Raw genomic sequence first — 25,927 nt, 5'->3', positions numbered from 1 at the left:
CCGGCCGACCGAGGGTCCGGCCGACCGAGGGTCCGGCCGACCGAGGGTCCGGCCGACCGAGGGTCCGGCCGACGGAGGGTCCGGCCGACGGAGGGTCCGGCCGACGGAGGGTCCGGCCGACGGAGGGTCCGGCCGACGGAGGGTCCCGCCGACGGAGGGTCCCGTCGAGGATTCCTCTGTACCACAGCATTCTGCAGTCTCTATCCATTTAAATAACTTCCTGCTTTTCTATTCTTCCTGCTCAAGTGGACAACCTCATATTTTCCCAAAGTAGACTCCAGCTGCCAATATTTTGCCCAGTCACTTAGTCTATCGGTACGTTTTCCTTTGCAAATTCTTTGCATCCTTCTCACTTGCTTTCCTACCTATTCTTGCATCACCAGCCAATTTGGCTCTAATCAGTCAGTCCCTTCACCAAGTCATTAATGTAGATCAGAAATAGTTGAGACCCCAGTACTGACTCCTGCAGCACTCTGTGGGGGAAAGACAGTGAGGCAGTGTCAATGTTACTGGATTAACAATCCAGAGGCCCAGGCTAATCTCTGGGAACATGGTTCAAATTCCACCACAGCAGCTAGTGGAATTTGAATAAAATCTGTCATTGAAAGCTAGTTTTAGTAATGATGACCATGAAACTATGATGAATTGTTGTAAAGATCTGCTGTTCTTACCTGGTCTGGCCTTCATATGGTGCCTGACCCAATGTGGTTTACTCTTAACTGCCCCAGCCAGGACAACTACTAAATGCTGACATTGCCAGTGATGCACACAATCCATGAAGGAATAAAGGAAAAAAAAACACACGGTTCAGTTCGCCAGCGTGGAAATGATCTCCTTATCCAAACTCAGTAGGTGGGCACACAAGCACTGGGAGAAACATGACCTGAGTGACTCACAGTCAGAGTGAGTGTGTTTGGAAATTTGGAGCAAAGGGGCAATTCGGTACAGAGGGGAAAGAGGTGTTCTTCTGCTCTCTAAATTTTTTATCTTCAGAAAGTGGTCTTGCCCTGCTGCAGGAGCAGAGGCTACAAGGGAGACAGCTGATTGGTAAGTAGTGGGCAAGTTGTTTTTCTCCAATTTAAAGCTATATTTATGAAATGTAAAAGTTGTAGCTTTTAAAAAAATAACCAAATCGAAAATTATTTAACGCAAGAGTCTTTTAACTAAAAGAATGACTGGGGAGCTCAGTCCAGTGTTTTGCTTGGCCTGCAATATGTGGGAATTCCTAGACACTCCTTGCAGTCTTGATGCATTTGCAGAGTTCCACCAGTTTGACCAGGAGGAGAGCAGAGTTTTGGAGGTCGAGTGTCGGCTGGAGGCACAGCGGTGCATCCACGAGGCTGAGAGGTTAGTGGATAGGGAGTGGGGTTTAGCTCAGTTGATTGCCAGCTAGTTTGTGATGCAGAGCGAGGCCAGCAGCGCGGGTTAAATTCCTGAAGAGGCTGAGGTTATTGATGAAGGCCCTGCCTTCTCAACCTTGCCCCTCGCCTGGGGTGTCATGATCCTCAGGTTAAATCACCACCAGTCAGCTCTCCCCCTCAAAGGGGAAAGCAGCCTATGGTCATCTAGGTCGACATGTCAAATATGATTTTCCTTTCACAAACCCATATCAACACTGCCTGATCCCATTATGATTTTCTAAATATCCTGCTATAACCGCTTTAATAATGATTCTAGCATATTCCGAATGATAGATGTTGGGCTAACTGGCCTGTAATTTCCTGCTTTCTTTCTCTCTTCTTTCTTGAATTGCATTATTACATTTGTGATTTTCCATCTACTGGGATCTTTACAGAATCTAGAGTATTTCAAACGATTACAACCAATGCCTCCACTATCTCTACAGCCAGTTCCCTTCAAACTCTAGGATGCTGGCCACGTTCCATTGGAATTTCCCATTACTTTTCCTCGATGATGATAAAGTTCCTCCCTCCCTTCTGCCTCTTAATCTTCCACTACTCTGGATAACCATAACTCTGATCATCTAATTTCCTCCAAAAATCTCAGTTGACCCTGCCTCCATCACACGTTCCAGATCCTAACCACTTGGAAGCACTGTAAACTGTGAAGAGGACAGGTGTAGCAAGAACTTCACAAGGACATGGACAAGTTGGTGGAGTGGGCAGGTTGCTGAAAGTTAAACTTCAATATAGAAAAGTGTGAGGTGATGCATTTTAGTATGAGAACATGGAGGGGTAATAATCGCTTATTGTCACAAGCAGACTTCAATGGTTGCTGTGAAAAGCCCCTAGTCGCCATATTCCGGCGCCTGTTCGGGGAGGCCGGTACAGGAATTGAACCCGCGCTGCTAGCCTTGTTCTGCATTACAAGCCACCTATTTAGGGGCTTTTCACAGTAACTTCATTTGAAGTCTACTTGTGACAATGAGCGATTTTCATTTCATTTCATTTCATTTAGCCCAGTGTGCTAAACCAGCCCCGAATACAATAATTAGGTAACACAAGATCAGGGGTAAAATTCTTATGGGGATGCAGGTGCAGAGGGACCTGGGTGCACATGTGCATAGATCATCGGAGGTGGCAGTAAAGGTATAGAGAGCAGTTAATAAAGCAGATAGTATCCTGGGCTTTATTAATAGGGGCAGAGAGCACAAGAGCAAGGTGGTTACTCTCTGCTTATACAAGATACTATTTAGACATCAGCTGGTGTACAGTTCTGGGCGTCACACTACATCTGAAGGATGTGAATGTATTGGACAGAGTGCAGGAGAGGTTTACAAGATGGTTCCAGGAATTAGAAACTTCAGTTATGAGGTTGGATTGTTGCCACTGTCCTATTATTCCACAAGTTCTAACTTTGCTCACATGTCTGTTGTCCGACACCTTTCAAAGTCCATGTACGCCACATCAACAGCATTACGTTCGTCAACCCTGTGTTACCTCATCAAAAAACTCAAGCAAGTTTGTTCAACATGATTTTAGTTTCTCTCTCTCACACACACGCACGCACACACCAAATCGGCATTGTGCCCATTTCCCCGGACAGCGCCTCTCACCGCTCTCATGCCGTAGTAGTGGTGCTGTTCATACTTGTCTCCGGGTTTTTTAAAGGGGAAGGTACCATCATATCCAGTCAGGTATCCTGCTAATCCAATTAACATCTAGGAACAGAAAAACAAACAAATTGAATGGAGAAGAACAACAAACGGAGCTGTCATTAAGGTTAGCAAAGCAATTAGAAAGACACTGGGTGTTACTTCTAGGGGTATAGAATTCAAAAGCAGTCATCAATCCTCCTTTGTTAACGCCTCAAAAAATTCAATCAAGTTAGACATGATTTTCCCCTAAAATAAATCCCTGCTGACTGTCCTTAATTATTCCATGCCTATTAGGTGACAGGTTACACTATCGTGATGTTTTCCAACAATTTGTCCATTACCGAGGTTAGACACCACACCACACCTGTACCGAGTGAGAATTGGAAAAGGATCGTCAGAGAATCCACTATTACTCCCGGCCTTTTCTTTAAAAAACAGCCTGGGGGGTCTTCCAATGCGACATGTACGAGGGAAGTCGTGGGAGCTCCGAGCAAGACCCGCCATTTTCCCCAAAGTTCTTGCCCTTTTTTGGGTGATACTCACCAGAAACCGGAGACTGGCAAAATAGGCCCCCCCCCCCCCCACACCCTGTCCATTCTCCCCTCCCCCCCCCCTCCCCGTCCGTCCCCCCGCCCGTCCCTCCCACCCACACACCCGTCCATTCCCCCACCCGCACCCCCGTCTGTCCGTCCCCCCCACCCGTCCCCCCGCCCGTCCCCCACCTCGCCGATCACTTTGTCGATCACTTCGTCTGGCGACGGCAGTGCTACAGTCAGCAGCAACGCCGATCACAAGAGGCACGCTTTCGGACGCGCTGGCCAAGCAATTCACCAAACGACTGTAACTTGCACTTCGAGAGGCAGTGGATGCTGGTATCAGACAGAATGTGTAAGTCAATGGAGGAGGCGCTGAGGCCAGTCCAGGCAGCGCACGACAAAGTCATTGGAACGGTAAAAAGACACGGCCAGACCCTGAGGGTGTCGAGGAGGTGCCTCCGAGGCACGAGGATCAGCTCGTGTAGTTGGAAGCCAAGGTAGCAGCAGTGGCTGATGAAAATAAAAAATTGAAGGCGAAGGTCGACGACCTATAACATTGGTCAGAGGCAGAACCTCCGAGTTGTGGGATTGCCGGAGGGAATGGAGGGCCCGAAGCCCACCGAGTATTATCACAGATGATCTGGAGGATGGCAGGCGACAGTACTCTCCCCTCCTCCCCAGGTACTCAACAGGGAACATCGGACGCTCAAGAAGAAGCCTCGTCCGAATGAGCCACCTTGTGCATTGATCATTCTGTTTAATATCTTCCGAGATAGGGAGAAGGACCTGCAGTGGGCCAAGCACCGGGAAGGACGCATTATACAAATGTATCAAGATGTAGGTGCAAAACGAGCGAGGAAGCGGGTGGCCTTTAACAAGGTGAAGGTAGTGCTCTACAGGAAGGGCATTTGTTTTGAGTAGTTTACCCGCGAGGCTGCGAGTCACACACGAGGCCAAGGATTCTTTTTTCGAGACACCTGAAGAGGTGGAGGACTTTATCAACAAACATGGACTGGGATCCAATTAAACGAGAGGTGTTTGGTGGGGAATCTTAAGTTGTGGTCTCTTGTCAAAGTTGTGTGGGGTGGGGTTACTGGACTACGGAGATAGGGTGGAAGTGTGGGCTTCGGTAGGGTGCTCTTTCTAAGGGCCGGTGCAGATTTGTTGGGGCGACTGGCCTCCTTCTGCACTGTAAATTCTATGATTGTGGGCTGAATGGGGTGTGGGTTTCTCGCTGAAGGGGGTGGGAGTTTCGGGCTGAAGTGCGTGGGGGGGTTTCGGACTGAAGGGAGTGGGGGCTGAAGGGGGTGGGAGTTTCGGGCTGAAGGGGGTGGGGGCTGAAGGGGGTGGGAGTTTCGGGCTGAAGTGGGTGGGAGTTTTGGGCTGAAGTGGGTGGGAGTTTCGGGCTGAAGGGGGTGGGAGTTTCGGGCTGAAGGGGGTGGGAGTTTCGGGCTGAAGGGGGTGGGAGTTTCGGGTTGAAGGGGGTGGGGGAGTTTCGGGCTGAAGGGGGTGGGAGTTTCGGGTTGAAGGGGTTGGGGGAGTTTCGGGCTGAAGGGGGTGGGGGGCTTCAGGCTGAAGGGGGTGTCGGGTTTTACTGTATTTAGTTCTTGATAATCGGCCATTGGAAGTTTGATTTCTCTAGTTGAGGGATAATGAAGAAATTTATAGGTTGTATAGTTGATGGAATTTTATCTCTTCTCTTCTGAGAATTAGTTGACCCTCACGTTGGGCAATGATCTTGTCTCTTTCATTGTCCTGGAGGGAGCTCCCTGGCTAGCAGGGTATAATGCCAGTCATGGGTGTGAGGTGGGGGAGAAGCTGCAGCTGTAAAACCAGCACAATCTGGTTTGGCACGCTTAGTGTCTGGATGGGGGGGGGGGGGGGGGGGGGGGGGTACTGATGGTATGGGTTTGGTTTCAATTTGGGGATTTAGGAGGAAGGGGTTAGCCAGCTGTTGGTTGATCAGGAATATTCTCTGTGTTTTTCTGGAGGTAGGATTGGGAGGACCTTTAATCAACACCTCTTATCCCTGATGGCGGAAATGGCTGATTCCGGAAGGAGGACGACATGGGAAATTCCTCTGGAACGTAAGGGGAATGGGTGGCCCAATGAAGAGATCGAGAATCTTTTCCCACCTAAAGAACTTAAACGCTGATGTGGTCTTTTTGCAGGAGACCCATTTGCGGGTGAGGGACCAGACCAGAAGGGGTGGGTGGGGCACATGCCCAACTCAGGCTTCGATGGCGCAGCAATTTTGATTAATAAGCCGGTGCCTTTTTTCTTGATAAATATTTCTTTGCTAGGGTGAACAAGCTAGTGAATTCCTTTATTGGGGTGGGTAGTGCTCCAAGAACTTGCAGGGTGTACCTTCAGAGGGGGGGTGCTTGGCACCACCTAATTTCCTCATGTATTACTGGACGGCCAATGTGGAGAAGGTGTTGGGATGGTACAGGGAATCAGACACCCTATGGGGGAAGATGGAGGCTAGTTTGTGTGAAGGGTCGAGCCTCTGGGCCCTAGTAATGCCACCACTCCCACTCTCTCTCTCCAACGAAATATAACTCAAACTCAGTGATGATCTCCACCTTGAAGATATGGAGGCAGCTCAGACAACATTACAAGCTGAGGGCCATGTTATTTTCGGCTCCTGTAAGTGGTAACCATTTGTTTGCGCCACCGGGTGTGGACTTGACTTTGAAGGCATGGGAAGGGAGGGGGTTAGAGTGCTTCAGAGGCGGGTTTATAGATGGACAGTTCGCCAGTTGGGTGGAGTTCTCGGCAAAATTCCAACTGTCAGGATCACACCTATCCCAATATTGTCAATTGCGCGAGTTAGTTTGCGGGGTTTGCCCTGCGTTGTTCCCCAAGGCTCCGGAACCTTCCCTTTGGGAGGAAATCTTTGGTTGGGGAGGACTTTGGAGGGCGGGGGAGGAGGTCTCGGATTCCTACGAGTGAATCATCTCATTGGAATCTATGTTGCCTGATTAGGTGAAAGAGGAATGGGAGGAGGAGTTGGGTCCCATCCCAGATGAGGATGTGTGGAATGAGACCCTCTGTCGGGTAAATGCCTCCTCACCCTGCACATGGCACAGCCTGATCCAACTCAAGCTGGTTCACAGAGCTTATCGAACCAAATCCAGCATGGGCGGGTACATTGCTGAACTGGAGGACAGGTGTGAGCGGTGTTCCCGTGGGCCCACCAACCATACCCACATGTTCTGGTCCTGTCCAAAGATGGTGAGCTTTTGGGTCTCCTTCTTTAGTACCATGTCAGCGGTTCCCAACATTGATCTGGAGCCTTGTCCATTGGTGGCCATTTTGGGGATATCGGACTCACGGGGGCTGCGGACAGGGGTGAGGGCAGATGCGCTCATCTTTGCCTCGCTGATCGCCCGAGATCTGCTGGGATGGAGAGCGTCTGCTCGCATAGTGCTTCGGCCTCGCTGGGTGACCTCATACCAGCACGGTTAGGGAATCGGTGGAGGGGCTCGACCCGAGGTGGCAGCCATTTATCTCAAATTTCAAAAAGTTAATTACCATCAGCTGTTAGGGGTAAGAGGTAGAGTTTATTTGTGGGATGGGGGGGTGGGGGGGGGGGGGGGGGGTGACACAGGTGGGGGGAGGGTTGGATGTAACCTTTGGTGTGTGTTTTTTCTCTATCAGATTCCTTGTGTTGTTAACGCAACAATTGTACTGTTTGACCAATTTTCATAGTTGTGTTTGCAACTTTCGTTCCGCGCCCGCCAGCTCCGCGCCCGCCAGCTCCGCGCCCGCCAGCTCCGCGCCCGCCAGCTCCGCGCCCGCCAGCTTGCCTTATTTGCTATACCCCTTCCATTGATGGACAAAATCCTTGAGCACTGCCAAATTCCTTTTTTTTTCCATAATAATAATCTTTATAGTCACAAGTAAGCTTACATTAACACTGCATAGAACATAGAACATAGAACGATACAGCGCAGTACAGGCCCTCCGGCCTACGATTTGCACCGAAACAAAAGCCATCTAACCTACACTATGCCATTATCATCCATATGCTTATCCAATAAACTTTTAAATGCCCTCAATGTTGGCGAGTTCACTACTGTTGCCGGTAGGGCATTCCACGGCCTCACCACTCTTTGCGTAAAGAACCTACCTCTGACCTCTGTCCTATATCTATTACCCCTCAGTTTAAAGCTATGTCCCCTCGTGCCAGCCATTTCCATCCGCGGGAGAAGGCTCTCACTGTCCACCCTATCTAACCCCCTGATCATTTTGTATGCCTCTATTAAGTCTCCTCTTAACCTTCTTCTCTCCAACGAAAACAACCTCAAGTCCATCAGCCTTTCCTCATAAGATTTTCCCTCCATACCAGGCAACATCCTGGTAAATCTCCTCTGCACCCCCTCCAAAGCCTCCACGTCCTTCCTATAATGCGGTGACCAGAACTGTACGCAATACTCCAAATGCGGCCGTACCAGAGTTTTGTACAGCTGCAACATGACCTCCTGACTCCGGAACTCAATCCCTCTACCAATAAAGGCCAACACTCCATAGGCCTTCTTCACAACCCTATCAAACTGGGTGGCAACTTTCAGGGATCTATGTACATGGACACCTAGATCCCTCTGCTCATCCACACTTCCAAGAACTTTACCATTAGCCAAATATTCCGCATTCCTGTTATTCCTTCCAAAGTGAATCACCTCACACTTCTCTACATTAAACTCCATTTGCCACCTCTCAGCCCAGCTCTGCAGCTTATCTATGTCCCTCTGTAACCTGCTACATCCTTCCACACTGTCGACAACACCACCGACTTTAGTGTCGTCTGCAAATTTACTCACCCACCCTTCTGCGCCTTCCTCTAGGTCATTGATAAAAATGACAAACAGCAACGGCCCCAGAACAGATCCTTGTGGTACGCCACTTGTAACTGAACTCCATTCTGAACATTTCCCATTATCCACCACCCTCTGTCTTCTTTCAGCTAGCCAATTTCTGATCCACATCTCTAAATCACCCTCAATCCCCAGCCTCCGTATTTTCTGCAATAGCCTACCGTGGGGAACCTTATCAAACGCTTTACTGAAATCCATATACACCACATCAACTGCTCTACCCTCGTCTACCTGTTCAGTCACCTTCTCAAAGAACTCGATAAGGTTTGTGAGGCATGACCTACCCTTTACAAAGCCATGCTGACTATCCCTGATCATATTATTCCTATCTAGATGATTATAAATCTTGTCTCTTATAATCCCCTCCAAGACTTTACCCACTACAGACGTGAGGCTCACCGGTCTATAGTTGCCGGGGTTGTCTCTGCTCCCCTTTTTGAACAAAGGGACCACATTTGCTATCCTCCAGTCCTCTGGCACTATTCCTGTAGCCAATGATGACATAAAAATCAAAGCCAAAGGTCCAGCAATCTCTTCCCTGGCCTCCCAGAGAATCCTAGGATAAAACCCATCAGGCCCCGGGGACTTATCTATTTTCAGCCTGTCCAGAATTGACAACACCTCTTCCCTACGTACCTCAATGCCATCTATTCTAATAGCCTGGGTCTCAGCATTTTCCTCCACAACATTATCTTTTTCCTGAGTGAATACTGACGAAAATATTCATTTAGTATCTCGCCTATCTCTTCAGACTCCACACACAACTTCCCATCCCTGTCCTTGACTGGTCCTACTCTTATCCTAGTCATTCGCTTATTCCTGACATACCTATAGAAATCTTTTGGGTTTTCCTTGATCCTACCTGCCAAATACTTCTCATGTCCCCTCCTTGCTCGTCTTAGCTCTCTATTTAGATCCTTCCTTGCTACCTTGTAACTATCCATCGCCCCAACTGAAACTTCACACCTCATCTTCACATCGGCCTCCTTCTTCCTCTTAACAAGAGATTCCACTTCTTTGGTAAACCACGGTTCCCTCGCTCTACGCCTTCCTCCCTGCCTGACCGGTACGTACTTATCAAGAACACGCAGTAGCTGATCCTTGAACAAGCTCCATTTATCCAGTGTGCCCAACACTTGCAGCCTACTTCTCCAACCTATCCCCCCCAAGTCACGTCTAATGGCATCATAATTGCCCTTCCCCCAGCTATAACTCTTGCCCTGCGTTGTATACTTATCCCTTTCCATCACTAGCGTAAACGTCACCGAATTGTGGTCACTGTCCCCAAAGTGCTCTCCTACCTCCAAATCCAACACCTGGCCGGGTTCATTACCCAAAACCAAATCCAACGTGGCCTCGCCTCTTGTTGGCCTGTCAACATATTGTGTCAGGAAACCCTCCTGCACACACTGTACAAAAAAACGACCCATCTAATGTACTCGAACTATATCTTTTCCAGTCAATATTTGGAAAGTTAAAGTCTCCCATAATAACTACCCTGTTACTTTCGCTCTTATCCAGGATCATCCTAGCCATCCTTTCCTCTACATCCCTAGAACTATTTGGAGGCCTATAGAAAACTCCCAACAGGGTGACCTCTCCTTTCCTGTTTCAAACCTCAGCCCATACTACTTCGGAAGATGAGTCCCCATCTAGCATCCTCTCCGCCACCGTAATACTGCTCTTGACTAGCAGCGCCACACCTCCCCCTCTTTTGCCTCCTTCTCTGAGCTTACTAAAACACCTAAACCCTGGAACCTGCAACATCCATTCCTGTCCCTGCTCTATCCATGTCTCCGAAATGGCCACAACATCGAAGTCCCAGGTACCAACCCATGCTGCCAGTTCCCCTACCTTATTTCGTATACTCCTGGCATTGAAGTAGACACACTTCAAACCACCTACCTGCACACTGACCCCCTCCTGCGACGTCAAATCTGTGCTCCTGACCTCTATACTCTCATTCTCCCGTACCCTAAAACTACAATCCAGGTTCCCATGCCCCTGCTGCATTAGTTTAAACCCCCCCAAAGAGCACTAACAAATCTCCCCCCCAGGATATTTGTGCCCCTCAGGTTCAGATGTAGGGCATCCTGTCTGTAGAGGTCCCACCTTCCCCAGAAAGAGCCCCAGTTATCCAGAAATCTGAATCCCTCCCGCCTGCACCATCCCTGTAGCCACGTGTTTAATTGCTCTCTCTCCCTATTCCTCATCTTATTATCACGTGGCACGGGCAACAACCCAGAGATAACAACTCGGTTTGTTCTAGTTCTGAGCTTCCATCCTAGCTCCCTGAAAGCCTGCCTGACATCCTTGTCCCCTTTCCTACCTATGTCGTTAGTGCCAATGTAGACCACGACTTGGGGCTGCTCCCCCTCCCCCTTAAGGACCCGGAAAACACGATCCGAGACATCACGTACCCTTGCACCTGGGAGGCAACATACCAAACGTGAGTCTCTCACGCTCCCACAAAATCTCCTATCTGTGCCCCTGACTATCGAGTTCCCAATTACTAATGCTCTGCTCCTCTCCCCCCTTCCCTTCTGAGCAACAGGGACAGACTCCGTGCCAGAGGTCCGTACCCCATGGCTTACCCCTGGTAAGTCTTCCCCCCCCCCCCCCCCCCCCCCCTCCCCCCACAAGTATCCAAAGCGGTATACTTGTTACTCAGGGGAACGACCGCAGGGGATCCCTGCACTGACTGCTTCTTCCCAGTCCCTCTTACAGTTACCCATCTATCTCCAATCTTTGGTGTAACTAATTCCCTGAAGCTGCTATCTATGACCCCCTCTGCCTCCCGAAGGATCCGAAGTTCTTCCAACTCCAGCTCCAGTTCCCTAACTCGGTCTTGGAGGAGCTGGAGATGGCAGCACTTCCTGCAGGTAAAATCAGCAGGGACACTAACGGCATCCCTCACCTCAAACATCCTGCAATGAAGTTACTGTGAAAATCCACTAGTCGCCACATTTCGGCGCCTATTCGGGTCACAGAGGGAGAATTCAGAATGTCCAAATTACCTAACAGCACATCTTTCGGGACTTGTGGGAGGAAACCAGAGCACCCGGAGGAAACCCACGCAGACACGGGGAGAATGTGCAGACTCCGCGCAGACAGTGACCCAAGCCGGGAATTGAACCTGGGACCCTGACGCTGTGAAGCAACAGTGCTAACCACTATGTTACCATGCCGCCCATTAGAAATAAAGTATAGCTTTAAGTGGGTTTAATTTAGTTCTGCTGCCAACACTTCGGGTTGGGTTTAGGGTCAAGGGAAATGCCGATTCGGGGGAACCACAGATTTGAGCCAGGGAGGTGGGATGGAAGTTTTCGGAAATGGGAAGAGAAGGGGATTAAGACGCTAAAAGATTTGTTTCTTCGGGGTCGGTTTGCAGGATTGAGGGAGCTGGAAGCGAAGTATGGGCTGGAGCAGGGAGAAGGGTTTAGGTACATGCAGGTTCGGGATTTTGCCAGGAAGGAGATACAGAGCTTCCCAGAGGAACCGGCCTCCACATTGCTGGAGGAGGTGTTGACGACAAGGGGACTGGGGAAGGGGGCAGTGTCAGCGGTGTACGGAGCTATTCTGGAAGAGGATAAGGCACCACTGGAAGGGATCAAAGCAAAGTGGGAGGAAGAGCTGGGAGAGGTTATAGAGGCGGGAGTCTGGTGTGAGGTGCTCCGGAGAGTGAATGCCTCCACCTCATGTGCGAGGTTGGGGCTGATACAGCTGAAGGTGGTATATAGAGCGCACCTCACGAGGGCAAGGATGAGCCGATTTTTTGAAGGAGTAGAGGATGTGAGAGAGCGTTGCGGGGGGGGGGGGGGGGGGGGGGGGCCGCGAATCACGTTCATATGTTTTGGTCCTGTCCAAAGCTAGGGGAGTACTGGAAGGAGGTGTTTAGGGTAATTTCCAAGGTGGTGCGTGTGAAACTGGACCCGGGTCCCCAGGAGGCCATATTCGGGGTGTTGGACCAGCCAGGGTTGGAAACGGGTGCGGAGGCAGATATCATAGCCTTCGCCTCGTTGATCGCCCGAAGGCGGATCCTGCTGGGATGGAGAGCAGCCTCTCCACCCAGTGCCCTGGCATGGCCGGGAGGACCTGTTGGAATACTTGACCCTTGAGAAGGTTAAGTTCGAACTGAGGGGAAGCTCGGAGGGGTTCTACAAGTCATGGGCACTATTTATTATGCACTTTCAAGAACTGGATAACATCGAACATTAGTTGGGGGGGTGGGTGTGTGGGGGGGGAGGGGGGCGGTGTAGATTAAGGGTGACTATGGGTAATCCCTGATTCCTTTTTGTCATTTGTTTATGTAAACATGTGGGCTGAGGTTTGGGGGTTGGTGGGCGGTTGGGAGCGTTGTTATTATGGGGATTGACATATCTTGCTGATTATTGTTTATTGTTGATGGGTGTAAATGTGGGAGAAAATGTGAAAAAGGATAATTTTTTAAAAAATTTTTAGTTCTGCTATCCAAGGAAGGGTAAAACCCAAGTTAGATTCATGCTAAAGGGGCTGGTTTCGCAGTGGGCTAAACAGCTGGCTTGTAATGCAGAACAATGCAGCAACGTGGGTTCAATTCCCGTACCGGCCTCCCCGAACAGGCGCCGAAATGTGGCGACAAGGAGCTTTTCACAGTAACTTCATTGAAGCCTACTTGTGACAATAAGCGATTATTATTATTATTAGTGCTGATTTGGGGGATTTTGATTGTGCCGGAGCTCCGGGTGGGGTTAGGGTTGGACGACCTGGTTTTGCCTCACTGGTGACAAGGAGGCGGATCCTCTTGGGCTGGAGGTTGACTACACCGCCAAGTGCCTTGGAGCGTCTGGGTGACTTGGTGGGAGTTCATGTACCTCGAGAAGGTTAAGTTTACCAGTATATATTAATGCAGTGTTTTTCAAACTTTATCTGGGACACACTTTTACCAACCGGCCGGCCTTTGCAACACACCATTTTCGCTTACCTTTAATGCAACAGGTGAGTCAGCTTGGTCCTCAAGGTCTCGCTCCAATCAGATTCACAAGAGAGGGCAATGCGCATATCAGGTGCAGAGTTCAGCCGGTTCCTTTGTGCTGTCTTCACCTTTGTGAGGATGAAAAATCCAATCTCGCACATGTAGGTTGTTGTGAAGGACAATAGCAACAAAACGCTTGTCGAACTCGGCACTGGATACTCCTCGGAAACACTACTCCAGAATTCTGACAGCCTCACTGATTTGTGCTGTGTTTTTAATGTGTTGTCACAGGTGAGGCGCAGATGTTCAATCTCTTCATTTGGAGTCAGCTATAAGGAATAACTGATTCTGGGGTCTCAAAGGCAAAAGGATTTTTCACCAACCACTTCTCTTTCAAAATCTGAAACTTCTCCTCTGGAAAGTAGCAACAAAAACTGGTGGTCAACGCAGCCAGATGTGACTGATTACGGCTTGCTAGTGCATTAACTGTGTTCTCGGGAGGAAATGCTCTGGCTGATTTCACAATCCAACTCTTGGTCTGTAACATTGTAGGTAGCAGATGAGGAACATATCAGCCATGATAGACTGGCGGAGCAGACTTGATGGGCCGAATGCCCTAATTCTGCTCCAAAATCTTATGAACTTATGACAGTTCCCTTACTAACACTTCTTCGATGAATCGTAGAAGTGTGGGGAACATGTCGTAGATTTGGCTTTGTACTCGCACTTGCTAAACTTTCAATTGGAAAACATCTATTTCTTCACAGTGCTGAAAGCAATCATCCTTCCCTCGCAATTTGAGGACCAGTTCGTTTAGAATTGAAAGGTTGTCTGCAAGGTACAACATAGTTAGCATCCAGGTTTCATCACCAAACAAATCAGCCAGAGCGGACGATTTCTGAAGTAGAGAAGCATGGATTTCATACCTCAGTTCATAAACTCTGACAAGCACCCGATGCCTTGACAGCCAATGCACCTCTATGTGGAGCAATGAGTGTGTGTGCTTAGCCCCCATATTGGAACAGAGTCTCAAAACACCTGGTATTGAGTGTGCTGCGTTTAAGAAAATTCACAACTTCCACAACTTCTTTCAACACAACTTCAAGATCAGGTGGGATTCCTTTCGATGCCAATGCCTCACAGTGAATACCAATGATTCCAAACAATGTCCTGACCAGCTGCCTCCTTGATCCTTTTTATAACTCCGCTGTTTTTCATGTTGGCTGCCCAATCATTTGCGATTCCTCTGTAATGAATCCAGTTGAGCCTGCACCTTCCAATCGCGTAACTATTCAATGCTTCAAAAATCTATGCGCCAGTCGTGCTGATTGGTAATGTCAGGCAGTACAGCAATTCCTCAACAAACTCATTGTGCCAATCATAGCTAACGTAAACTAGCATGGCTGCACAACCTGAAGAGTCTGTACTTTCATCCATTTGTATTGAGAACTCCTGTGCTGACTTTAAACGCGACATAAGCTGTGCTTCTAAATTCTCAGCAATATCACAAATTCGGCGAGTCACTAAGTGGGATGCATTTCAGCTGAGCTATCATCGATGACCATACAAGCTATGTTTATCCTGCTGGAAGAATTAATCTCTCTGCAACAGTGTGGGGCATTTTCTCTTCAGCTACACAGTAAGCTACCATGCAAGAGAATAATTGTGCTTTGTCATTCAATGTTACTTTCTGCTAAGGACTGAAGCTGACGATTTAAGTTCTCGCTGCATCCTTTGAAAAAAATCATGAGGTATGCCCTTGAACGCGCCATGCTTAGTCTTCAACTGCTTCTGAGGTTTTGAGGGTTTAAAACTCTCATTTGCCAGGACTTCTCTACATACAACACACATGGGCTTTGCATCCTGATTTGCATTGGCACAATTAACAAACCCATACCTCACAAAATCATCTATATATTGCTTTGTTCCCAATTTCAGTTTCTTAATAGGCTGTTCACCAGAGGCTCTGGAGCTCTGTGTACAGCTCCTGTGAGCAATGCTTTGTCCTGGCGTTCTCACCAGCAGATTCAGCTGTGAGATCCTGATTGCTTTGTGTCTCTGGCCCTCTCTTCCTCATCACAAAACAATCCATCTTCAGTTCTTCACACTGTCCTGTTGCCTTGCTTGCTCGCAGCTAGAAAATGGAGGAATCTCTCATCCGTGATTTCATGCCAAAAGCATGGACATACAGGGCACGTAACATCAGTGTATGTGCCGGGCGCGTGGCCAGCTCTCTGCCGCAACTTCTGGCGGAGAGATTTCATTGTTCACATTTAAAAGGCAGTCACGGTTGGTATTCTCAATTTAAAAGCCAGCCGCAGCCATTGGGCGCTTCTTCAGCAATCAGGAACATCGCAACCGATCACTCCACGACCCTCCCAACACCTGCTCATGAGCCATCCATATCTCACGACCCGCAGTTTGAAAATCCCTATATTAATGTTTTGGAGAAAGGAAGCGAATGTTCTGTAGCCAAATTTGAAGACAACATAAAAATAGGGGGAAAAAGCAAGTTGCAAGAGGGATAAAAAGTTTGCAATGGTATTGATAGGTTAAGTGGGCAGAAAGTTAGCAAATGAGTTTAATGTGGGAAAATGTGATTTTGTTCATTTTGGAAGAGAGAACAAAATAGCAGAGTATTATTTAAATGAGGAAAAACTGCAAAAAGCTGCAACACAAAAGGACTTGGGTGCATTTGTGTTTGAAACACAGGAAGCTAGCACACAGGGGCAGCAGGGAATCAGTAAGGATAATGGAATGTTGGCCCTTAATTCCCGGGGGTTGGAGTTTCAGAGTCGGGAAGTTTTGCTGCAGCTGTACAAGGTAATGGTGAGACCACATCTGGAGCACTGGGAGCAGTTTTGGTCCCTTATTTAAGGAAATATATTATTACATTGGAGGAGGTTCAGAGAAGGTTCACTCGGGTGATCCTTGATATGGAGGGATTGTCTGATGAGCAAAGGTTAAACAGGTTGGGATTCTACTCATTGGAATTTGAAAAAGGAGACGCGATCTCATTGAAACATATCGGATTCTTAATGGGCTGACAGGGTAAATGCTGAGAGGGTGTTTCCCTCATGGGAGTGTCCAGGGCCAGAGGGCATAGACTCAGAAAAAGAGGTGCCAATGTAAGACTGAGATAAGGAGGAATTTCTTCTCTCAGAGGACAGAGTCCTTGTGTGTACTTAAGGCTGAGATAGACAGATTCTTGATCAGTAAGGCAATCAAAAGTTACAAGAAAAGGACAGGAAAGCAGACGTGAGGAATGTCGGATCAGCCATGATCCTACTGAATGGCGGGACAGGCTTGAGGGGCCAAATGGCCTACTGCTTTTATCTGTCTGTTGAGTGCAGGATTCTGCTTATGAAAGTTCAAGCCAAACCTGTGTGATCAATGTAGGAATTTCAGATATATTTTATTATATGTATCTGGTGCTGTAATGGCTCAAACCTGGGTGAGTGTGTGTATGTCTCTACTGCAGTAAGGGTTTTAAAAATCCTGGTTTTTAAAAATCCTAGTTTAAATGGCAGACAGAGACTGGGGCAATTAAAATATCGTAAAAATTCAGATCATCATTTATTCCAACTATGCATAGTGTTTACCTAAATAGAGCTAATGGAATTTTGTTTCTAGAAACAAGCTCACCTGGGGTTTAGATAGTTGAGGGGTTGTGTTTCGCCTTAGTAAGATGGTCATAACCCAGTTAAGTGGGATAGAGATGATGGGAGGAGCTGGGGCTGAAGCAGTCAGGTTAAGTTTTAGATTTTGCCCTGAACAGAACAGGAGCTTTTTGCCAAATGCTGGGAAGTTAAACGGTAGTTTGACACAGGCAAGAATCTGCAGGTTGTTTCTTGAAGAATCTCTCTCTCAAAGCAGTTTCACCAAGACACCTCTATACAGCAAGTATTCCTGTGTTTGCTAACTGTATTTAAAAGTGATTTTGCCCGGAGATGGGTTTTGTGCGATTGGAAAAAAGTATATAGCAGTTTGACGTTAAAGTATTTCATTTTATTGTTAAGCATTGTTTAACTGGTCATTGTAAGCTATTTCTTATATGATGTTAAAGATGGTTTACTAGTGCTCGTAATAAAGTTTGTTTTAATATTCCAAATCTCTGTTTACGCGTGGTATCACTCCTGGAGCAAAGTAACATCTCGTCACAGTCTTACAAATAAAATAAAACATTTGAGGTTTCTGTCCAGTATCCTAGCAGCTGTTGGGGTCTGGTCCGGATCGCAACACCTGGAAAGAGAAGAGCTGACACGGTTGGCTACAGACAAGCCACATATCTAAAGCAATCATAAGGTTTGACATCCTTATTACCAGTGTTGAAGAAATAATATTCTGTTGGGGACAGAGTACCTGAATTCATGCGAAAGCATTTAAGACAAAGAAAACCTGGAGTTGGGTTCATTGTCAAAACTGGAGCAGATGCTTTTTTTGAAAGGCTGGGTGGAAAACATGGAATAGAGTCTTAATGCAAACAGCTGATGGAAAGCATTGTTTGGAAGAGGATTTTCAAGCACGTTTTTTTGAGAGTAGAGTTTGGGAAGCCCTCATGTGAAAATCATCGGAGGGGTGGTTGGTGAAAGAAATCTAAGGGAGATTGGTTGAGTGGCATTGAACGTTTGGTTTCAGATTGGAACTGCATACATTTGTTTCTGAAGCTGTGGGAGGGTAAAGGAGTCTTGTATTATAATCAAACTTTTCATGTTGAACAGTTTTTTCTTGTTGTTAAAACTAATCAGCGGTCTTGTGACTCTGTTCCTCCACGTTTAAAAAAAAATAAGAAGAAGTTACGATCTTTTGAACCAGGTTTCCATTCTGGAATCTTCTCATCTAGTTGTGACACCAACTCGGAATTTACCAAATTAATAAACTTGCTACTATTAATAAATGACACTGCTGCAAAGAAACCTTTATCAATACTAAGAAAACCGTACTATCAATAAAGCGCTATGAATACTTACAATTCCTACCAAAACTTAACACTTATTAGTAATAAACCCTACTTTATATTAAAAAACTCACATTTATTTCTGAGTTTAGATCAAAAATATCCACCAGCCTATCAACTATAACTGCATCCCGGTGATGTCACACGTCAATTTTTCTTTCCAAATTCAAGCTCTGAATGAAAAATGCCCAATCTCACTGTCTCTCGCCGCGCTGTCTCTCGCCGCGCTCTCTCTCGCCTTCCCTCCCTTTGCAGCGCCGTTGCTCTTGCGGTCTCACACCTAGCACACTCAATTAGTGCTCCCCATCTATAGAAACGACACAGAACCACTGGAAAAAGTACAAAAATTATTTACAAAGACAGCATACACATATGAATTCGGAGCAGAAGCCCACTGCTTAGCCAGTCAATTAAATAATGGCTGATCGAATTGTAATGACAGTCCCACATTCTTGCCTACCACGGAACCTTCCACCCCTTTGTTAATCAAGAATCTATCTAGCCCTGCATTAAAAATATTCAAAGATTCTATTTCTGACACCTTTTGAGGAAGAGAGTTCCATCGACTCACAACCCTCAAGAGAACAAATTTCACCTCCATCTTAAATGAGCGACCACTTATTTTTAAACAGTGACCCTTAGTTCTAGATTCTCCTACAAACAGAAACATATGTTCCACATCCACCGTCAATACCCCACAGCATATTAATAGTTTTGATCAAATTGCCTCAACTCTTCTAAACTCTACGGGATACAAACTTAATCGCCCCAACCTGCCCATTCCTGTATTAGTCTGGTAAACCTTCTGTGAACTGTTTCAAATGCATTTGCATCTTTCCTTAGATAAGGAGACCATTACTGCACACAATACTCCAGATACGGTCTCACCAATGCCTTGTACAACTGAAGTGAAACCTCCCTACATTTGTAATCAATTCCCCTCACAATAAAGCTTTCTGAATTAAAGGGACAGCACGTGGCGCAGTGGTGAGCACTCGAACTACGGCACTGAGGACCCGGGTTCGAATCCCGGCCCTGGGTCACTGTCCATGTGGAGTTTGCACATTCTCCCAGTGTCTGCGTGGGTCTCACCCCCACAACACAAAAGATGTGCAGGTTAGGTGGATTGGCTACGCTAAATTGCCCCTTAATTGGAAAAACAAAATAATTGGGTACGCTAAATTTACCATGGCATTAAGGGGAAAGTAGTAGCATGGATAGAGGATTGGTTAATTAATAGAAAGCAAAGAGTGGGGATTAATGGGCGTTTCTCTGGTTGGCAATCAGTAGCTAGTGGTGTCCCTCAGGGATCAGTGTTGGGCCCACAACTGTTCACAATTTACATAGATGATTTGGAGTTGGGGACCAAGGGCAATGTGTCCAAGTTTGCAGACGACACTAAGATAAGTGGTAAAGCAAAAAGTGCAGAGGATACTGGAAGTCTGCAGAGGGATTTGGATAGGCTAAGTGAATGGGCTAGTGTCTGGCAGATGGAATACAATGTTGACAAATGTGAGGTTATCCATTTTGGTAGGAATAACAGCAAAAGGGATTATTATTTAAATGATAAAATATTAAAACATGCTGCTGTGCAGAGAGACCTGGGTGTGCTAGTGCATGAGTCGCAAAAAGTTGGTTTACAGGTGCAACAGGTGATTAAGAAGGCAAATGGAATTTTGTCCTTCATTGCTAGAGGGATGGAGTTTAAGACTAGGGAGGTTATGCTGCAATTGTATAAGGTGTTAGTGAGGCCACACCTGGAGTATTGTGTTCAGTTTTGGTCTCCTTACTTGAGAAAGGACGTACTGGCACTGGAGGGTGTGCAGAGGAGATTCACTAGGTTAATCCCAGAGCTGAAGGGGTTGGATTACGAGGAGAGGTTGAGTAGACTGGGACTGTACTCGTTGGAATTTAGAAGGATGAGGGGGGATCTTATAGAAACATATAAAATTATGAAGTGAATAGATAGGATAGATGCGGGCAGGTTGTTTCCACTGGCGGGTGAAAGCAGAACTAGGGGGCATAGCCTCAAAATAAGGGGAAGTAGATTTAGGACTGAGTTTAGGAGGAACTCCTTCACCCAAAGGGTTGTGAATCTATGGAATTCCTTGCCCAGTGAAGCAGTAGAGGCTCCTTCATTAAATGTTTTTAAGATAAAGATAGATAGTTTTTTGAAGAATAAAGGGATTAAGGGTTATGGTGTTTGGGCCGGAAAGTGGAGCTGAGTCCACAAAAGATCAGCCACGATCTCATTGAATGGTGGAGCAACCAGGCTCGAGGGGCCAGATGACCTACTCCTGCTCCGAGATCTTATGTTCTTATGAAAAAGGCTCTCCGAATTCCTTGCTGTACCCGTAACCCAGCCTTGTGGTTCATGCTCTTGTGACACCCAGATCCCTCAGCATCTCAAGAGCTCTGCAATCTCTCACAATTAAATAATTATTTTCTTTTTATTCTTATTGCCAAATGGCATTTGCCCTCATTATTCTCCATTTGCCAGATTTTTGCCCATCCACTTTTAGGCCCCAATTGTAGCCTCCTTACGTCTTCTTCACAATTTACTTTCCTACTTATCTTTTGTGTCATCAGCAAATTTAGCAACCATGCTTTTAGTCCCTTCATCCAAGTCATTGATCTAAATTGTAACAGTTGAGGCCCAGCACTGATCCCTGTCGCACACCACTCATCACATCCTGACAACCAGAAAATTAAAACATTTATGCCTCTCCCCCATTTCCTGTTAGCTGATCAATCTCCAATCCATGTCAATATGTACCCCCTACACAAAGCAATTTTATTTTCCACAATAAACTTTGATCTGGCACCTTATTAAATGTCTTCTGGAAATCTAAGTACAGTGCATCCACTGGATTCCCTTTATCATCATCATCATAGAATTTACAGTGCAGAAGGAGGCCATTCAGCCCATCGAGTCTGCACCGGCTCTTGGAAAGAGCACCCTACCCAGGTTCAGCACCTCCACCCTATCCCCATAACCCAGTAACCCCACCCAACACTAAGGGCAATTTTGGACACTAAGGGCAATTTATCATGACCAATCCACCTAACCCGCACATCTTTGGACTGTGGGAGGAAACCGGAGCACCCGGAGGAAACCCACGCACACACGGGGAGGATGTGCAGGACTCCGCACAGACAGTGACCCAAGCCGGGAATCGAACCTGGGACCCTGGAGCTGTGAAGCAATTGTGCTATCCACAATGCTACCGTGCTGCCCAAATGCTTATCCATAGCATATGTTACTTCTTCAAAGAATACCAATAAATAGGTTAAACAATTTTCCCGTCACAAAACCATGTTGACTCTGCCTGATTATCCGGATTTGTTCCAGGTGCTCTGCTATACCGTGTTTAATAATCGCTTCTAGCATTTTCCCAGAACAGATGTTAAGCTAACTGGCCTATAGTTTCCTGTTTTCTGTCTCCCTGCCTTTTTGAATAAAGGAATTACATTCATTTTTTTTGCAATCTAATGGAACCTTCCCCCGAATATAGGGAACTTTGGAAAATCAAAATCAATGCGTTAACTATCTTATTAGCCACTTCTTTCAAGATCTTACGGTGAAGCCCGTCCGGACTTGGGGATTTGTCAGCCTGCAGACCTAACAATTTGCCCAATACCACTTACTTCCCTGGTGAGTGTAATATTCCCGAGTTCCTCCTTCCCATTTCCTAATTTGAAGCTATTTCTGGTATGTTACTTGGGTCCTCTATAGTGAAGACCAATGCAAAATACACATTTAACCCATCTGCCATACCCCTGCATTCCATTATCAATTCCCCAGACGCAGGTTCTATAGGGCCAACATTCACCTTGTTAACTATTTTCTTGTTTAAATATCTATAGAAACTCTGTCCACCGAATCATAGAATTTACAGTACAGAAGGCCATTCGGCCCATCGAGTCTGCACCGGCCACCAAAGAGAGCACCCCACAGAAGCCCACACCTCCACCCCACCCCACTTTTTTGGGACACTATGGCAATTTAGCATAGCCAATCCACCTAACCTGCACATCTTTGGACTGTGGGAGGAAACCGGGGAACCCGGGGGTAACCCAAGCAGACACGGGGAGAACGCGCAGACGCCGCGCAGTGACCCAAGCTGGGAATCAAACCTGGGACCGTGGAGCTGTGAAGCAACTGTACTAACCACTGTGCTGCCTTGTTGTCCACCTTTACATTACTCGCTAGCTTTCTCTCATATTCTAGTTTTCCCTTCCTTATTAATCTTTTTGTAATTCTTTGATGTTCTGTATATTTTTTAATCTTCTGACCTGCCACTCGTCTTTGTGTAATTTAAGTTTAACACTATCTTTAACATTTTAGTTAACAAAAGATGAATTGTGCTTTCCTATTGGAATGTGTCCAGTCTGTGCATTCGGAAATATCCCTTTAATTATCTCCACTAAACCTCTATCAATACATCCTTTAAGCACATTTCCCAGCTATCTTCATCTAGCTCATGCTCTCATAATTGCCATTATTTAAATTAAAAATGCTCGTCTTGGAAGCATTCTTCTCTCACTCAAACTGAAAGTAAAATTCAATCATATTCTGATCGCTGCTACTTAAGGGTGCCGTCACTGGGAGATTCTCAACTAATCCTATCTTGTTGCACAATAGCCTGCCCTCTGGTTGGCTCCAGAATGTGGTGTTCGATGAAACTACCCTGAAATCATTCTATGAAATCCTTATCTATGCTGTATAAAATTGAGATTACGGCCATTAGGAAACACTTAGCAGGTTAGGGTTTAGTCTTCAGAAAAGAGAGAACCTGAGGGTTTTTAATGTTATCAATGGGTTAGACAGGGTTGAGATGGAGGGAACTATTCCACTTGTGGGACCATCCAGAACAACAGACCACAAAAACAAGACTGATACATCCAATAGGAATGCAAGGAGAAATTTATTTACTGTGAGTTCTTTTTATTATTTTAATTTTCTACATACATGAGAATCTATACCTTTCCTAATGGAGGATGAACATCGAAGAAAAACGTTTGGTTGATATAGTAACTTCCCATTTTTCCAAAGTGGGTTTCATCCCAACTGCAAAGAATTAAAAACATGACAGGATTTCAAATACAATGCAACTAATTCATTTCATTTCAATATAGTCAGTCTTCAGACTTACAACACAATTAGTTCCTGAAACATACATCGTAAGTCGAAATGTCGTAAATCAGAACCATTGTTCCCATGGAAACAATGTAAAAGTAGACGATTGGTTCGTAAACACACGTTAATGTCCAGTCCTTCACGTTTTTTTGTGTGTCTGTTTGGTGGTCCCAGGTGGTGCAAAGCCACTTATCTGAAGCTAATTTGTCAGCTAACAAGTCACTATAGAATAGGTTGGGATAAAAGCAAATTACTGCGGATGCTGGAATCTGAAACAAAAACAGAAAATACTGGATAATCTCAGCAGGTCTGGCAGCATCTGTGGAGCAAGAAGGGAGCTAACGCTTCGATAAAAGCAAATTACTGCGGATGATGGAATCTGAAACGAAAGAGAAAATCTCAGTAGGTCTGGCAGCATCTGTAGGGAGAGAAAAGAGCTAACGTTTCAAGTCCGATGACTCTTTGTCAAAGCTAACAGAGAAAGTGGGAAATATTTATACTGCGGAGAGAATGAAAGAGGAGTCATAGTCACATGTGGCGGATGGTGGACAGGCTTTGGGGGGGGGGGGGGGGGGGTGGGGTCACAAAGTGAGTTACTCGCCTTAGGATTCCTAACCTTTGACCTGGTGCCACAGTATTAATATGGCCAGTCAAGTTCAATTTCTGATCAATGGTAACCCCAGGATGTTGATTCTGGGGATTCAGCGATGGTGATGCCAAGGGGCGATGGTTAGATCTTCTCTTGTAGGAGATGGTCACTGCCTGGCACTTGTGTGGCACAAATGTAACTTGCCACTTGTCAGCCTGGATATTGTCCAGGTCTTGCTGCATTTGGATATGGACTGTTTCATTATCTGAGTCGTCGCGAATGGTGCTGAACATTGTGCAGTCATCCGCAAACATCCCAACTTCTGACCTTATGATGGAAGGGAGGTCATTGATGAAGCAGCTGAAGATGGTGCAGCTTAGGGCATTACCCTGAGCAACTCCTGCAGTGATGTCGCGGAGATGATTGATCTCCAACCACCACAACCATCTTCCTTTGTGCCGGGTATGACTCCAAACAGTGGAGAGTTTTCTCCGATTTCCATTGACTCCAGTTTAGCTAGGGCTTCTTGATGCCATACTCAGTCAAATGCAGCCTAGATGTCAAGGGCAGTCACTCTCACCTCAGGCATTCAGCTCTTTAGTCCATGTTGGAGCTGCACCCAGGAGCTGAGCGACCCTGGCGGAACCCAAACTGAGCGACTGTGAGCAGGTTATTGCTGAGTAAGTGCCACTTGATAGCACTGTTGATGACTCCTTCCATCAGTTTGCTGATGATGGAGTAGACTGATTGGGCAGTAATTGGCTGGATTGGATTTGTCCTGTGGATAGAAAGCTGGTTAGCAGATAGGAAACAGTTGGAATAAATGGGTCTTTTCGAATTGGCAGGCAGGGACTAGTGGGGTACCGCAGGGATCGGTGTTAGGACCCCAACTATTCGCATTGTATATTAATGATTTGGACGAGGGAACTAAATGTATTATCTTCAAATTTGCAGTTGATACAAAGTTGGGTGGGAGGGTGAGCTGAGGGGATACAGAGATGCTTCAGCGGCATTTGGACAGGCTGAGTGAGTTGGCACATGTGCATCAGTCGTTAAAAGCACGCAGGTACAGCAGCCAGTAAAGAAGGCAAATGGTACGTTGGCCATCATAGCGAGAGGATCTGCAGTATAATGTGCATAAATGTGAGATTACCACTTCAGTAGCAAAGATAGGAAGGCAAATTATTATTTGAATGGGTGTCCAAAGACGTGCAGGTTAGTTGGATTGGCCATGCCAAATTGCCCTTAGTGTCCAAAAAGGTTGGGTGGGGTTATGGGAAAGGGTGGAGGTGTGGGCTTAGGTGGGCTCTTTCCAAGGGCTGGTGCAGACTCGATGGGCAAATTGGCCCCCTTCTGCACTGTAAACTCTATGATTCTCTGAGAGAGGTGGATACTCAGCGAGACCTTGGTGTGCTTGTGGAATTCACTGCCACAGAAAGTAGTTGAGGATAAAACTTTTGTAATTTCAAGAAGGAATTAGATACAGCTCTTGGGGCTAAAGGGATCGAGGGATATGGGGGAGTGGGGGGGGGATCACGGTACTGAACTTGATGATCAGCCACGATCATAATGAATGGTGGAGCAGGCTCGAAGGGCCGAATGGCCTCCTCCTGCTTCGATTTTCTATGTTTGTTTGTATGAATTCCTCCCCCAAGACTCTCCACTTTCCTTGAAAAGGTCATTTTAAATCTTTGACCGAGAGTGATCTAAATCGAAGCGTCTCTCTCTCCACAGAGGCTGTCAGACCGGATGAGATTATCCAGCATTTTCTGTTTTTGTTTCAGGATCCGCAGTCATTTGCTTTTACTTTCTT

General features: G+C 46.5%; 1 protein-coding gene across 4 annotated transcripts in view; it reads right to left on the bottom strand.

Moving 5' to 3' along the window:
* Positions 1-25,927, bottom strand: part of pomt2 (protein-O-mannosyltransferase 2) — a 196,266-nt gene that overhangs the window by 163,969 nt on the left and 6,370 nt on the right. For 2 of the 4 annotated variants that reach the window (XM_072494489.1, XM_072494497.1), the window contains exons 2-3: positions 23,372-23,456; positions 3,017-3,121 (exon numbers count right to left, since the gene is read on the bottom strand). In XM_072494489.1, coding sequence (XP_072350590.1) covers positions 3,017-3,121; positions 23,372-23,456 — 190 coding nt within the window. Of the gene's footprint in view, positions 1-3,016; positions 3,122-23,371; positions 23,457-23,566; positions 23,795-25,927 lie in introns of all 4 variants that reach the window. The other 2 variants (XM_072494502.1, XM_072494499.1) reach the window with 2 other exon arrangements.

The sequence above is a fragment of the Scyliorhinus torazame genome, chromosome 2, assembly GCF_047496885.1.
Source record: "Scyliorhinus torazame isolate Kashiwa2021f chromosome 2, sScyTor2.1, whole genome shotgun sequence".
Lineage (NCBI taxonomy): Eukaryota > Metazoa > Chordata > Chondrichthyes > Carcharhiniformes > Scyliorhinidae > Scyliorhinus > Scyliorhinus torazame.
Note: the sequence above shows the minus strand (reverse complement) of the source record. Positions and strands in the feature narration are given on the sequence as shown.